The sequence below is a fragment of the Erithacus rubecula genome, assembly GCF_903797595.1.
Source record: "Erithacus rubecula genome assembly, chromosome: 1".
Taxonomy (NCBI): domain Eukaryota; kingdom Metazoa; phylum Chordata; class Aves; order Passeriformes; family Muscicapidae; genus Erithacus; species Erithacus rubecula.
The window spans coordinates 16,101,710-16,118,695 of NC_136658.1; the positions used below are offsets into that span (position 1 = coordinate 16,101,710).

Below are 16,986 nucleotides of genomic sequence, written 5' to 3' on the forward strand. Positions count from 1 at the left end.
AAGCAATTTCTCCAGACTATACTTTAATTTACCCTTCTTTGTACTGCAATAACTGCTTGTGATTGCATTCAGCTCTCTGTAATGTAGCTGGCTCCCAGATAGACAAGATATATTGTCCATAGCAGTACAGACAAGGCTGAAGACACCATCATCTGGTACATCTGTGTGGCACCCTTTTCTTGAGCACTGCCTCCTGTTTGTAAGGTCCTGGAGCTGGCACCTTGAGACCCACTCAAGGTGATGCTGAGCAGCCTAGGGCTCATGCTCTGCAGTCCTGTGAAACCTTCAGAATCGTTGAGACCTTCAGATTCTGGATTAATGCAAAAGTGAGGAGAGTGGGATCAAAGCAGGTTAGAGAAAAACTGCCTAGCTCACCCTTTGCTGTGGCAGTGGCTAAAGACAACTTAAAACAAAATAGGAATCATCTGCTAATTGTTGCTTCTCTGTATAATCAGAGTTGTATCACTCTGCTCTGCAGGCTATCATCACTTTTACACGAAGAGTTAAGCTGCCAGATACTAAAACAACTGCTTTTATTTATGACAGCTAGAGGACAGATGCTTGGGGGAATTTATTACATATTTTAAAGGTAGACAGGAGGTAGGTATGGTGTAAAAATCAGAGAGGCATGAAGAGCTGCTCCAGGGCTGTCACTGCCTTTTCAGCAGAGCTTTCAGGATCGCTGTCCTGAAACATCTCAGCTGCCTCATCTGTGTGACTGAACTCCCTCTCTTCTTGCTGCATCTTTCTGAACTTTTGTCTTCATCTTTGTCTGCCTTGGATGAGCTAAAATCAATACAGACTACAGAATGGGGAAATGACCAGGGTAATGACCAGGAATTCAGTCTCCCAGGAAAACTAAAAGAAAAATTACAAAAACAAAGAAAACAAAGTAGAGAAATAGGTATTAAACAATAGAGCAGCTGGGAATCAAGCTGGAGTTCAGCAAAGCTCAGAAATGTATGCTGATCAATAGCCTGTGGGCATTTGTAAAAGTATGTTAAATATTGAGAGGATCAACCTTGCTAGGGAAGGATGTCAGGCAAATGAAACCAAAACTGGCATATTTGAGACAAACAGATATTTTTATTCAAAAAAAATTGGAAAGGAGCAATTTAAGATGCAAGATTTATATCCTGTGCCCATGGCAACTTTATACAGAGCTTTGCAGATTTGCTGTATTTTAATCTCTATTCAGTATAATGATTGTTTTCCTCTTCTTTTTCTAGCATTGTTAAAAGCACTCTTTTCATAAATTTAATTTTTTTATTTATTACCAAGATGAATGGCCGCTATGTTTAAAGAATACTTTTAGAAACAAGAAGCATTGATCAAATGCTTTTCAAGTACATGGCTGTGATGTTTTTTACACGATTAAGCTGAGAATGAAGTGGCAACAGCCAGCTTCTTAGGGTGGGAAGAAAGGAATGTTGTATGTTGTTGAGGTAAAATAAGGGGATCTCTTTACTTCATGTACTCACTTTTGTCCTATAACCTTTCTACAGATTTTTCTCTGCTCCTGGATTTTGGGCAAAAATGGAGGATTTGATCCTGAAAATTTTTAGTTAAGTACAGCTGCATGAAGAGTGGTCAGTTAATGGCTGATGGGGATGGGGTATCACACTATGGGCTCTGAAATGGCAGCTGTTATTGTACAAATAAGGAGTCAGTGATGTTATGTAGAACATTTAGACACTGTTGAGCAGATGAGAATCTTTCATCTCTAAGCCACAGAAGTTAGTGGATGTAAGTGCATAATGCATAAATTCAGAAATAACTTGGTTGGTTTTGCTTGCATTCAGTTCCTTCAGCACTTTAACAGCTTCTGAGGTATGAACATCAAAATTTTGTTTCCTTTTTCACTGCATTCTTGTCTGGGTTTTGCTTTCGAAGTGACTGGTGGAGTATGCAAAACTTCTTGATAGAAATTATTTCCTTATTCTTAAAATTGCCCTTCATATAAAAGGGCTGTTATAATTAGATGGCTGGCAAACTTGAACCTTCTCCCATGCTTTCCCTAGCTGACTTTTTAGAGATATATGACCTGATTTTTTCCTGCTCTAACCATGGTTTAATAATGGACTTTTGCAATTTTAAATTGTTATTACTTCTATTGCTGAAATTTATAAAAATCATATAGTTTAGGAACTAGTTTACAGCTTATCTAAAGCTAGAGAAACCCGTTATGGAAAACCAGAGTCATTTAATATGGTCTTCTCAGTTTAAAATATCTTTTTCACACGTAGGCTTCCGTTTTCTCAAAATAGGAATCTGCTCAGAAAGCTCTACTAAAGAGTTAGCTCTGTGATTAATCTACAATTCCCATTATAGCAGCCTAATGCCTGGAGTTAATCTGAGGACATCCATTTTTGGAGGTATATAACATAGAACAAGATGGTAAAACACTCTTGAAAGGTGCACAGATTTTCTCCTCTGCTCCATGTGTGCCCAGTTTAAAACCTCTAGCATGTAAGGTGTGGAATATTAATCTCACAGGCTGCCAGTGGGACTGTGGGATGCAATTACAGTTGTCAATTTCATCTTCTCATCAGTTTTGCTGCTTCCAACTGAATTCTGTTACAGACACTCTTCTCAGGAACATATAAAAAAGCACTAACCCTTTCTAGTGTGCCTCCTGTGCAGACCACCAGTGGTTTCATAACTAAATGACCCTATACACCAAGAACACAGATGTCTTTTTAATTTTTTAAAGTTTATAAAAACAGGGACTATCATGTGAAGCTTTTCCAGTTCTTCCTTGCTCTTTGTGGGGTGCTTTGCTAATTATTAAACACAAAAACAAGCAAATGAATAAATATGCTAGTGAAGGTTGAAAGCTGTTCTTCATAATTCTTAACAGCATTGAAAAATAAAAATGCTGAACATTCAGAACTGTAATTGCAAAGTTCATTTCCCCTGAGATTATCACAAGGAGTGCAGAAGGTAGCATTTCAAGCAAACGTTTCATTGATGACTCATACATTAATACTTGTAAGCATTATTTATATAATGACATTGGCAGGATAATAAGTGGTAGGTTTATCTTTTGCCACAGCTTTTCAATGAAAACTTTCAAAAATAATGTGTTTATTAAAATACAAGTGCAACCAAATTAATTTTTTTAAGGATTCCTTTTCTAGATTTGAAGAGTCCCTCCTTAGGGAAAAATTACCTGTCTTCTTCATCCTTAAGCTAAAAGGACAAATGTGCAAGAACATACAAACACATTTAATTCTTCCTCCTTTTTTTCTTCCCCTGCATCTCACACAAAACTGGGAGTCCTAGTTCATGCATCCTAATGATGAATTTTAGAGAAGAAATAGTTATGTTCGCCTATAATATCTCAGTAGTGCCAAGTTGCCAAATATACTGATGTATATTTGGTTTACAGTGGGAATATGTATAATATTTCATTACTATGACATCCATCAAAAAGAGGTTTCACTGATGTTAGAGAAAACATATCTAGAAAAATAATGTCTGGCCTATCCATAATACATTGGAAGTGTTACTTGCTCTTAGGCAGAAATAAGGAAAAATTTTACAGTCAGCCCTGCTACTATTTAAGACTTATTCTGGAATATCTTCTTTCATTAAATCAGAAACTCAGATCACTGTCATTCATTTCCTGTTAGCTTGCAAATAGGTTGTGCCATTATAAATAAAAACTGAAGAATAAAAATTAATTGATTGATTGATTAAGTTCTTATGACCTCTGAAGGACAAAATTTGCATAGCCATTTAACACTTAATGCAATGGACTGAAAATGGGATGCTGCTGTTGTAGTTCTCTTACTGCTTCTTTTGGCATTAATTGAAACTAGCTGCAGGAATAAGTGTCTGCTGCTTTGTAAGAAAATTGGATTTTAAAAGGTAAGATGACTGTGAAGAGTAAAGAAGATTAATAGGTATGTAGCACTGAAGGAAAGTTACACAAGTTGAAGGATTTTCTATTAAAATTTATAAAACATTGGACAGTCCACATCAGAGAACACTGTTTTCTGCTGCTTCTTATTCAGAGATAAAGTTGGTAGATTCACAGAAATGGACACTCCACAGCTGTTTTAGAAATCTTTAGATAAGGTGCCACCAGCTGATGTCAATCTTTAATCATTTTTATACTTTCTCTTTTTCATTTAAAATGTAAAGTAGTTCTCTGATAGAGTTCATATACCAACATTATGCAGATTAGAATGATAAAAAAAGATTTTAAAATTAATCAATTTAAAATATAAAGAAGAAAGTTTTAAAAGGATGTTTGATGTAGAACAGATAATAAGAAATGCAAATAATATGTTATTTCAATATAACTTTGTTGTGTGTAGGGATGACTACATAGCAGTGTAAACTAAATCTCAAATTAATTTTTTTTTTCCTTTTTTCTTGTATTTTTTTTTCCCTGAAGAATAACTGTTTCCCTTCACTCCTTTTACTTTGAATAAAGCTAAGGAGTGTTGGGAGGCAGACTGCCTTTCCTTTTTTCTCATTCTAGCTCCTTCCCCACTGTCCTGCTGTGTCTTTATAGTTCATATTTTCATGTAGAGTTTTCAGCATCTGATTTTGTGTTCTGGATATAAATAGATGTTATCTTCTTTTGATTATAAGGGCATGAGTGTGGTTAGCCAAGTACACCATTTTTGGCATTTCAGTAGAAGGAAATGAGAGTCATTTGGCCATGAAATTCTCTATTAAAGCAGTGGCTGCACCTCCTATCCCATGAAAAGCATACAAATGTCCACAGAAAGATGATATATTTTTCAGAGGTCTTTTACTGCTTATATAATTTATTCTTCATTTGACTTTCAGTTGTGTTTTTCCTTCCACTTTTTCCACTTTAAGAATTGTGAGAGAGAGAGGAATGTTCTTTCATCTCTATGAAGCATTTACTCCAGAAATTCTAGTGAAGATATTATTTTGTTAAAGACTGCAGGGCCCAACTGAGCAATTGTTACCTAGCAGGTGTTACCTGCCTCCCACATGACCACAGAAGGTATGAAGAGCTCTTAAAGGATGAAAAAATGTGAGAGCAATGCTTCAAAAACTACCAAGAACCTGAATCTTAAGCATTCTTCTTCATGTGGGATTAACTATAATGGCTCAGGATGACTTTGCTAACTGTCCTTCCCTGGAAAATACAATTTTCAGTTGGGCTTCCTTTCCCAGAGTGTCTTGCTCTGCTGCATCCTCAGAACTGGGAATAGCAGCTGTGATATCAATTGTCAGGCTGCCTAAGGAGTCACTTAGCCTTTTTGCAACATCCTTACATGTTTGGAGACATTACCAAAGCTGACACAATAAAACTGTGTGTAATAGCTGATAGAAAGTAAGGATGATAATCAGAGAAATAGTTTCCCTAACTCTCCTGAACTACTTTCCCCTTTTGTGTCATAAAGCTCTGAATAATTGAGCAAACATAAGTTCAGCAACACACATAACTTCAGGGAAGTCTTCATCCTGAAATGACTCCTTGGACACTTTTCTTAGCCTGCTCCAACCAACCAGCCTAGCCAAAGCTACAAGGATGCAGCATCAACATCTGCATTACACCATGGGGCTAAGAATCATAAAAACTGATATTTCATTGAGGCAGGATGTTTTACATTATCCCTTTTCCATGATTCTTCTATTGGCCAGGCACTTCCACTTTTCCCAGAGAAGCCCAACTTGCTTTTTCTGAATTTGAAGGCTTTGTTGCTCTCATAAATGCTTCCACAACAAGAAAAGCCTAGAAAGCTTATTTTTGTTTTAAGATAGTCTGTCTTGTCTAATTGCTATCACATTGTAGTCAGCAATAAAAAAAATTATTGTATGTCAAAAGAAAAATTAATCAGCTTCCAAACCAAGGGCTAGAAGAAAACAAGGCTCTAGATATGTCCTAGACAGAAGTAAGTCTTCTGTCAGAAGTAACAAAAATTTACAGCTCTTATTTCCTGATATATCTGGACTTTTTGAAGGTGACGTATAAAAATCTTGCTCCCATTACTTTCAGACACAATCCAACAAAAGCAACAGAAACAACAAAGCCAAGTCATTTGCTCTTCCTTAATTTGGAGTAATGTTGCATAAAATTATCTCAAATGTAAAGTAACTAGCTTGATTACTGTAAATGAGGAGGTTAAATTATGCTTTGCTGTGTTCAAAGCAGTACAGTTACCTAATTTCTCTCAGTATGCTTAAGTGCCTTTGAAAGGTGCAGTGCCCTGATAAAAAATTCCATGCTCTATGACTAGTTCACCTGTTTGCAAATACTACTCTATTTATTTACAGACTATACTGAAGAATGCTTTTTTTCTCCTTCTAATCTACCTCACAATTTCTTTTACATTCAATTTTATATATTGGTTCCAAAAAACAAATAAAAAAGGACTCTGTAATATAAGTACTTCACACAGTGCAATTTCATAATCTTAATTTTACTTTCTAGTGATTTGTCACAGGACACACTGCTGTGACAGTACCAACTTATGCTATAATAATATCACTACCAAATAAAAGCCTACATTATCATTAAAATCATCACTTGCTTAATGCAAATACTTGACTGTATTTGTTGAATTCTTGACTGTAGGATTTAACGTTCTGAGTTTGAGTTCAGATCTAAAAGTTTTAGACCAGAGGTAATTCCCCAGTAGTGACACAGCATCATCAAGCATGGAAGGCCAATTCTTTACATGGGACATTAAAGAAATGTCTGTCTCAGATCTCTATTACAGCATTGCAGAATTCAGTGACCTTCTTTGTTTTTGGGGGTTTTTTTGAGTTTTTGTTGGTTGTTTTTTTGCATTTCCAAAAGGCTAATTTCTAATAAGTGTTTCTCTTTAAAATCTAAATTTTAAAATATTCAAGCAGATAAGTGTTACAGACTAATACTTCATTTGATTTTTCCTTGCATCACACAGCCTGGATATGTAGCTGGTCTGGATTAGGTTAGAGTTTCTTTGAAAAGTTCATTTAAGTTCATGTGTTCTGTAGCTTTGACTGAGCTTAGGAAGCATTTGGAGCATATACCATTATCAGGTAACACTAATTTTATCACATTATGTGAATAGGCAATGGAGATTAACCTTGGACAATTAATCATAATTTTTTTTAAGTATTACTTCTTAAATTACGATGAAGGTAAAAGGGAAAGTAGTTTTAATACAAAACAGTTCAGGAAGGTGCTTCTTTTATTGAAATAAATTTTAAGGCTTCTTTTAAGGCATAACTGTCTTTTTATATGTTAATTAAGAATAAACCAGTTATTTTAGTAACAGTCTACTGTAATAATACAAGTAAGAGTCTGCTATAATAATACAAGTAGTTAAGGCATTTATAGTATATGCATGTAACTTTTAGGATCTGTCTTTCATACAACACTTGAGATTCACAGAACATTATATAGAAGCACCCAAATCTTTGCCACTAGAAAATATGCACATCTTCAGTGTGCACTTTTGTTGGTGGTTAGGATTTTTCCATGTGCTTCTTTCTCTCTGTTCTCATCTGTTGGTAAGACACAGTGACAACTGGTACCTAAAAGGAACAAAGGAAATGACTAAGGTGGAAGAATTCATGGAAGTGATGGACAGCACAGTAATGACCCCAAAAAGGTCAGGAGCTCAGGGCAGATGTTGTGGAATCTGGCAAATCCAGGGCCATCACAATACACCACCTTCATTGCAAAAATTAATGCTGATAACCACCAAGAGACAGTGGGTTATGTCGACAACAGACTCAGAAGCATGAGTGTGATATGAGTATGGTCAATGGCCCAATGCAGGCTCATTTCTCTGCTGTGGTTAAGGGACTCAAAAAGGAGTTTAAAGAGGAGATGAGAGGGATGAGGGAGGAGGTGAAGAAGACCAGTGCAGCACCAGTGCGAGTTACAGGCCCCAAATTTAGAGCCCAATGTCCCCCAGCAAAGGAGAGAGGGTACACCCCACAAGCTGACCTGTGGTTCTTTTTGTGTGACCATGGGGAAGACATGGGAAAATGGGATGTGAAACCCACTTCTGTCCTGGCACCCGGGTGCGTCAGCTCAGGAAGGGAAATGCTAACCGAGGGAACCGCACTAAAATGAAGGTAGCCTCAACCTCCCACAAGCAAGGTGCAGGGTATTACAGCAAGGAGGATGTTCTGTCAGATCCCCTGGAAGGAACCTCCACTATGTAAGTCCAGGAAAGGAATAATAACCAATAATAACTGTAACTGGCCCAGGGGCACCATGCATTCCAGGCATATACTTCCTTAGGAATGGTTACTACAAAGACCCAAAGGGGTTCAGGTGGGCTTTTGGAATAGCTGCTGTAGTGACAGAGAGCATTAAGCAGTTGAACACCTTGCCTGGACTGTCAGAAAATCCCTCTGCAGTAGGACTCCTGAAAGTGACTGAGCAACAGGTGCCAATTGCCACCATGACCGTGCACCGCTGGCAGTACCGGACAAATCGAGATGCTGTGATCCCCATCCACAAAATGATCCGTGATCTAGAGAGCCAAGGGGTGTCAGCAAGAGCCACTCACCCTTCAACAGTCCTATCTGGCCTGTGCAGAAATCTGATGGAGAATGGAGACTGACTGTGGACTATTGGGCATTGAATGAAGTGACTCCACCGCTGAGCGCTGCCGTGCCGGACATGCTGGAACTCCAGTACAAGCTGGAGTCCAAGGCAGCAAGGTGGTATGCCACCATTGACATTGCAAATGCATTCTTCTCCATTCCTTTGGCATCAGAGTGCAGGCCTCAGTTTGCTTTCACCTGGAGGGGCGTGCAGTACACCTGGAACTGACTGCCCCAGGGGTGGAAGCACAGCCCCACCATCTGCCACAAACTGATCCAGGCTGCACTGGAAAGGGTGAGAGTCCAGAACATTTGCAGTACATCGATGACATCATTGTGTGGGGGAACACAGCAATGGAGGTGTTTGAGAAAGGAGAGAAGATCATCCAGATTTTGCTGGGAGCCTGTTTCACCATTAAAAAGAGCAAAGTCAAAGAACCTGCCGGAGAGATCCAGTTCCTGGGAGTGAAGTGGCAGGATGGACGGCGCCAGATCCCCACTGAAGTCATAATAAGATCACTGCAATGTCCCCACCAACAAGCAAGAAGGAGACACAAGCTTTTCTAGGTGCTATCGGCTTTTGGAGAATGCACATACCTGAGTACAGTCAGATTGTGAGCCCTCTCTACCAGGTCACTCGCAAGAAGAACGATTTCCATTGGGGCCCCGAACAACAGCAAGCTTTTGCCCAGATCAAACAGGAAATCGCTCATGCAGTGGCCCTTGGCCCAGTCAGGACAGGACCAGAGGTAAAGAATGTGCTTTACTCTGCAGCTGGGAACCATGGTCTGTCCTGGAACCTTTGGCAGAAGGTGCCTGGTGAGACCCGAGGCCGACCCCTGGGATTCTGGAGCAGAAGCTACAAAGGGTCTGAATCCAACACTGCTGTGACAACACAAACTTGTACTGTAATAATTTGTCATTACCAACTAAAAGCCTACACTATCATTTAAATCATCACTTCCTTAATGCAAGTACAGTTGAATTCTTGACTGTAGGATTTAACACTATGAGTTTTGAGTTATGATCTAAAAGTTTTAGATCCCGTAAGGCAGACAGGACTGAGCTCAAGCCACAGTGCCCTCTGCAGGCTTGGAGGAATCATCACACCTGTCCTGCCCAGCCGGGAGCCACCAGTGCCCCTGCTGGCTCTGACTGGAACTGCACCAAGGGGAAAGTGCCCGCAGCCCAGAGAAGGCTGTGCTTGAGATTCTGGCTCTGTCTGTTGCTGCTGCTGTTGTTGTTTGTTTGTCTGTCTTGTTATGCATACTAATAAAGAACTGTTATTCCTTTTCCCATATCTCTGCCTGAAAGGCCATTAAATACAAAGTTAAATAATTTGGAGGGAAGGGGGTCATATTTTTTCCTGCCTTCCTTGGCATATGTCTTTCTTTCAAACCAAGACAACTTCTCCTGGTGATTTGTCTTGCTATGTTTTTGAATTTGTCAAACAAGAAAAATCTGCTAGCCTTATAAGCAAGGAATTTGCTGGAAAATGTGTTGTCATGGCTGTATTTTTTAGTGTTTTTCCTCTCTTGCCTACTGCTTCAAGTTGGGAAAGATGTTCCTAAAAGCACAGGTAAAGGCTCAAAATTAGGAGTGCAGAAAGCTAAATCCCAGCATGCAGGAGAGGATGGCAGAGGGCTAGGTCTTTTCAGTACAGCCTTTGTGGGCAGAGACCCCAGTCTGGTGACTTCTCTGTCTTCTCTAGTAACCTTAAAAGAAAATTTTCAGTCATTCAGGGAGTTAGGGGGCAGTCGTTAATTTTAAAGAAATAAAGTTGTTTGCCATCTTAACATTTTGGATTTCACAAGGTTTACCAGGGTAGCCTACAAGTCTGAGAGCAAGCACACATAGCTGGCTCTGCATTTCCAACTCCTCCAACACAAATGTCCTGCTAATTTCTAGGTCCCCAAACCTTGCAGGTTCTCTTCACCAGTGCAAAGCAGAACCTTGTGTAACAGTTTGGTCAGTACAGCCTCATCTCTTTACGTAACAGTAAGAATACAACGATTACAAAACCACTTAAGAATCTGCAGCTCCTAATCTCTGCTCTGTTCTTCATCCTTATGTAATAATCTTTGCTTGCTGATGTTTACCCGGCCCTATGACAAATGCCAGCTCCATTTACTTAGGAAACTTGTGAGTCTGGCCAAGACCAAACTCCAATACAAGATCCTAGGGAAATATCAAAGTAACAGAATTACAAGTAGATCTTTATTCCTTCAATAATATCATATGCAGCCTTTAAGTATAGATGAAAATACTCAGAAAATGAAAACAAACCAAGAATGGTTGGACTCAATGATCTTTAAGGCCTTTTCTAACCTTAAATGATTCTATCATTCTCTGATTCCATGAAATGAGGGAAGAAGAATTGGAGTGAAATGAATCCTCCTTTAGGTTTCTGAGGGCAGAGAAAGCAGCGCTATATTTGAAATTGGACCCAGAGAGAAAGAAGTACATAGGATTAGCTATAAATTTCACAGTTATTTTGAGCTGTTTGACCCATGCCTCCTCCTTCTGCCTTAAGAGGTTTAAGGACTATTCTGAAAGACAAGCAGTTGGGAAAGGAGGTGGCTTAATGACTTAAGGCCTAAGTTGAAATACCTGGACCATCTATGTTTGCACAGTTATTAAATCTGATAAACAGTTTGAGCTATTCTCCAGCTGTCCAACAAAGTTTAGAGATTTTTCAGGAGCAAATTTTGGAAACAAGGCACTGCTTATTGTGTACAGACTCTTGGTAGAGCACACAGTAGTCCAAGTAAGACGATGAGTTCTTTCACCATAGGGTTTTCAGGGACAGAAATTGTCCCTTTCCACATGCCTGGCCACAGCATGTGGTGTGAGATGTCTGACTATCCCTGTAGGGGATCCCTGTCACTGCCAGGAAATCACTCTCAGGGAAGAGCTAGGCAGCCAAAACACCAAGTTCAGATCACTCTGGCACAACCTTAGATAACCATGCTGTTTCAGATCAGCTGTGTATTCATAGATGACAAGTCAATTATTTTTAATCTCTGTAGTTTGAAGTCCTAAGAGTTTTTTAAGGATCTGTGAAGATTAGCAGTTCTATTCTAGGAGCCAAAGGGTAATGCCCTCCTACAGCTTTAGGGCTGGGGTATTAATAGCTGTTGTATAATGTGGCAGTCCCTCACTGCCCAGCTTTGCCCCAGGGGACACACATCTCTCATCAAATAATGGTGAGCAGCCACCAGTAAAGGTACGTAGACTGACAGCCTGAAGCAAAAACCTCTCATAAGAAAGGACAAAATTAAATTCCTTTCTCCTCAGGAGATCCAGTAGCTAAGGAAACACTGAAATGGGCTCTGGGCCCTAGGCAGCCACACATGGTAGTGCCCCGAGGACCAATTTCATACAACCAGCAAGCTCTCCTTCCACTTTTGGAGCCTCCTTTTGTCTGTGTTGCGTGAATCAATCTGTTGCAAGTGGCTTAAGAAATGACTCATCAGCAAAAGCAAAACAAGTTACAAAATCACAATATCAAAGGACACATGCATGACCCTTAAGTGTCCCTAAATCTCTAGTTCATCCAGTCAAGCTGTTAAAAGAATAAGAAAATATCTACATTTTTCTTAAGCCTAGTATGTATAGAAATACAGAAGACTTTGGGACAGGTAAAAGAAGTTCTGAATCCATCTCTTTGGTATGTCTCCAGACCACTCCTCAGATCCACACTAGTAGAGTTCTGTCCCTATTTTGCACCATTCCCAGAGGGGTACCCTGTGAACTGACTCCATGTGCCTCTGTTCATTTGGGCAGGGGAGGACTTCACCATCCCTATAGATGCCCATGGCAATGTGCTGCAGACAAGGAAGGTAGAGTCAGCACCATGCAGACATGGAAAAGAAACCTTCATACACCCAAATTTGTCTTGTACCCTAAGCTGATGAATAAGCAGGTTTCACTAGCATTAATTCCATTTTAAAATATTGCAAATATTTGACAATTACAGAGTTAAACATCAAAACTAAATAACTTCTATCTTCCTCCACTGGTAATCAACTCTGCTTATTATCTTGTTGGGCATTATTTAAAAATTTATTTTATTATTCTTACAGTAGCCCTTTGCTTGTGAATTAATGACTTCCTAACAGGCAACAGATACATTGCTGTGCATGCTGCAGAGAGGTGTTTTACAGAGCCCAGAGACACATCAGGACCTACCTAGATACTTGTATTGAGAATGATTATAGAGCAGCAGATGGGTAAATCAGCACAGCAGTTTTCTTTTAATAACATCACAACACAGTTATTGCATTATTTGTTGTACTCACAGAACCAGTATAGGTTACTGTTATGATGTTTTTCACTGTTTAATGTAGTGTTTTCAGATGCTACTGTAAAAAGTGCAGTATTTCTCTTTATCTCAGAAAGTTCTGTATATGTGTAACAAGATCACACGTAGCCTTCTGCATACCATTAATTTTTCCCTTTTTTACCTACAATATATGTGTTTTGGTGTAGAAAGGAAAACATCACATTTTTCATCAATGCTTTTATGAAATACTTCTGGTTCCACATCAAGTAGACAAACATGTCAACCTTCTCAGTATTTCTATTCCTGAGAAAAAGAAACTGGCTGCTGGTTACCATGTCACCAGTAGTTTTTGCACGACTGCAGAAAGTGGCAAGGGCTTTCCTGACAGCTTCAAATTTCTCCCAGGTGTTTTTCAGAGGTGGGAGTTTTTTGACCCTGGCTTTCAGTCCCTTCCTATTTGGGACACACCATATAATCCAGCAGATCAGAATTACATATCCAAACACATTAGACTGGTTATTACATTGTCCAAACTTCTGATGCTCTGTCAGAGAAACAATAGTGACACCAAGATGCAGAAAGAAAGCAAACAAAATAATATTTTCCAAAATCCCAAGTGAAATGTAAGGAAGAAAGAAGAAAATTAATCTGGTCATGGACATCCAGCAATCCTAAAATTAATCTGTAGTTGCAATAAGCAGTATGAAATGCAGTAAAAAAGCAGCAATGTGAAATGCATTTAACCACATTCTTAATAGATATATCAAATCAGATGATGGAAATGCAATCAGCAAAATACATTTTGACTTCCATTAAAATACTTTATGTGATCCTTCTTGAAATAATACTTGCAAAATGGAAATTTAAGTCCATGTGCCAAAAAAGAAGATTAAGTTTGTAGTGTGTGATATGCCATTTTTGGTTAAGCATCTGCTTTTAATACTGGGCCTAATTTTGTTTGAAAATTATATGTAGTTACTGTCAAATTTCATTTAATCTTCAACAGGGGTTGAATGGTCTTTGCTGCATTTGCTGGTGATTGCAATTAGAGTAAAGAGAACCTGCAGAGGGTCTGTGATGCAATGGTCAGTCTGCACGACCTATGCACACACCATTTCTGCATGAAGGCTGAATTCAGTGTGTTTGAATACACTGGATTTATCTCTTAGGTGCCACTCTGCTGATCAGCCTTGCACAGAAATCAAAACAAGCACTGCAAGGGGCTCCCAGGAGCTCTGACCCAGATCAGCATCATGAGGGCACAAATGGGAGGAATCTAAAAGGAGTATGAAAAAAATAAAAAACAGGGGCAAAAAGAAAAGAGGATGGACTCCTATTAAAAAAATACATCCAGTCTTTGAGAACCCACATTCACTCCCACAAATCTATTGTGATTGAATCTAGACAGGTAGATGTGTGGGGATAATTTTAGGCATTTTCAATGGAATGTTGGTCAGCAGAGCTCTCAATTTCAGTATATTCTAGCCTTTATAAATTCCTGTTTGTTGTCATTCTTCGCATGCTCACATTTTGGTTCCTTGTCACAAAAATATACTGATAGTGCCTGGAAGTCTTCAAAAGACATGTTAGGTGTGGCACTTAGGGACACAGTTTAGTGATGGACTTGGCAGTTCTGAGTTAACTGACCTGATGACCTTAAGGGTCTTTTTCAACATAAAGATTTTAGGATTCTGATTTTGGCAATGAGTTACACCACATCCTTACAGGACTTCTTTTCCTGTAGTACAGTATTGAGGACTGATTAATGCCTGCTGATTGTAAACTTCAACTGGCAAGATGTCTGTTGATATATGACAATAATCACTAAGTAACATGCTAAACCTACTGGATATTCATCCAACCTTCTCTTTTCAGTCAAAGGCCATCTGAAATTGACAACTCTTTCCAAGGTTTTCTGAGCAATTGGATTCTGACCAATTGGATTCTGATCAGTTGGATTCTGATCACAAGACTAAATTTACCAGCTGTTAATTCTTTTTGTATGCACATGAGAAACAGTTGGAGCAAATATGCTCCAAAATTCATCAACTGTTTCTTCCATCCTAACCACATTTTTACAGAAACAGAAAAACCTGACTATGGGGGACTGTCCTTGACAGGCTTCTATCAGTAGCTTGAGCAAAGCAGTAAGAAAATAATGAATTAAATCAATCTGAAATGCTCTCTCCCCATAAATATCCCCAATCCTTAATTTATAGAGACTGGCTCATGCCTTGAAGGCTTTATATCCCATGCAAAATGTTCATCAGAGAAACTTGATTTTTATTTGGATAAACCACAGTACTTAGGTTTCGTGCCAGAGTATTGGTTACAATTTTAAAACACTTATTACATGATATGTCAGATGAATAACACCTGGAACAGCTCTGTGGCAATGGAAATCATACATAGTTCTGCAATGTAGATGTAAACAACTCCACTGTAGCTATCTCATTAGCACCAAACCAGATATCCCAAACTCCTCTTTTTCACATGGCAGTCTGCCACAAAACTGTTTCTTTTCCTCTTAAAAACTGTCAATAACAATTGATCAGAACAGATTTGCCCCTCACCTCCAAAACTCTTGGATTTCAGGGGAGAACAAAACTTTTCTTCCTAACACATCTTCTATATCTCTTCCAGTTGAGTGCATCCCTTTATCCTTTTCTAACACCACTGAAGATTTCTATGTTAAGGTGCTTCATAAATCAATGTGTGTTGTAGGGAATTTGATTACTTGTTTCTGTGCAATTGCCTGAAAGAACAGAAAACCAATGTTGTTAAATAGGTGTGTTTTTTTCTCTCCCTCTCTCTCTCTCTTAGGATGGATTTATAGACTTCTTGGAGTTCATAGCTGCAATAAATTTGGTTATACGAGGGAAAATTGACCAGAAATTGAAATGGTATTTCAAGCTATACGATGCTGATGGAAATGGATGCATTGACAAAAAAGAACTATTAAGCATATTCAGGGTAAGCAAGTTATGACCAATAGCAAGAGCATCTGATATAGTGCATTGCTCCTGAAACAGTGGTTCATCATGTGCTGTAAATGGATTGTCAGTACTTTATCTAATGTTTTATGGTTGTAAAGCCAGAATTAACAGTGTCTAGTAGTGACACTCCTGACATTAGTTTCTTCCTTATTGAACACATCTAAGTAGTATTTTACTTTAAACCACAGTTCTACAGATAAAATACTTTACTGAAAGTGAAATACTGTAGAAACAGTAGAGACATTACTGTGATAAACTATACTATAAGGCAGGGTAGAACTGTAGCAGCATAATGAATAAAACAGATGGTTACAAGTATATGTGCCAGTCTGTTGTGGAAAACTGGCTCCTCAAACTGATCTTGCAGCAAGAAAAATATAGATGGCATCAAAATACTACAATATTTTAATTTTTTAAAGACTTTTAGATTTGTTTACTACAAATGCCATTATGCCTATTTTAAAACTAAATAATGGAAATATAATTTTACTATTAAATCACACAGTGATATTTGGATAAAAAATGCTTTCAAAATTTTGAGAAAATGGGTCCACTTCAAACCCATAACACCAAAGAAGTGCAATTCTTTCTTTAAAATTATCTCCATGATTTTCAACTTGCTCTAATGAAATAATACTGTGCTCTTCATTAGCTGCTTTCATCCAAAAGGTGTGTTAGGGCTCCTTACAATTATATATGACTCAATACTGCTCCCTAAATGTACAAGACTCACTACAGATCAAAGTTTTGCTGCAGGGAGCAGCAAACTTAAGTACAGTTTTAATGTCATAACAAACAAGGAAAACACTTTTCCTGGATTCTGCATTACTGCTGGTGCCAAGCCAGTCACTGTTAGAGACTTTAAATAGCTGCAGCTAAAACTGAAAGGAACTGGAGCCAGATGGAGCCACTGGGTCAAACAAATAAAGCTGATCACCTGAAGAGCAGCTTTCTAAAGGGAGAAGGAGAGGCTGAATCTTCCAGATTTATGCTTTGAGACTAACGAAATCCATCTTTCACAAATATTCTCCATTAATTTTCACCCAGAGCCAATGAGTCAACAGTGGTTTTTCTGGGGTTTTATCCAAAATGAGAATTAAAATTTAAATCCTTTCAATGTAAAGAATATTTCTTTTTTAACTTACCTGATTTTAAAACCAGTTT

General features: G+C 38.5%; 2 protein-coding genes across 2 annotated transcripts in view; one reads left to right on the forward strand and one right to left on the reverse strand.

Annotated features, from left to right (window-relative positions):
* Positions 1 to 16,986, reverse strand: part of HHLA2 (HHLA2 member of B7 family) — a gene marked incomplete at its 3' end in the record, with an annotated part of 497,990 nt that overhangs the window by 253,504 nt on the left and 227,500 nt on the right. The gene's annotated exons all lie outside the window — the stretch shown is intronic.
* Positions 1 to 16,986, forward strand: part of GUCA1C (guanylate cyclase activator 1C) — a gene marked incomplete at both ends in the record, with an annotated part of 34,647 nt that overhangs the window by 12,345 nt on the left and 5,316 nt on the right. The window contains one exon of the mRNA XM_079310411.1: positions 15,650 to 15,799. Within this exon, the coding sequence (XP_079166537.1) occupies positions 15,650 to 15,799 (150 nt within the window). The remainder of the gene's footprint in view (positions 1 to 15,649; positions 15,800 to 16,986) is intronic.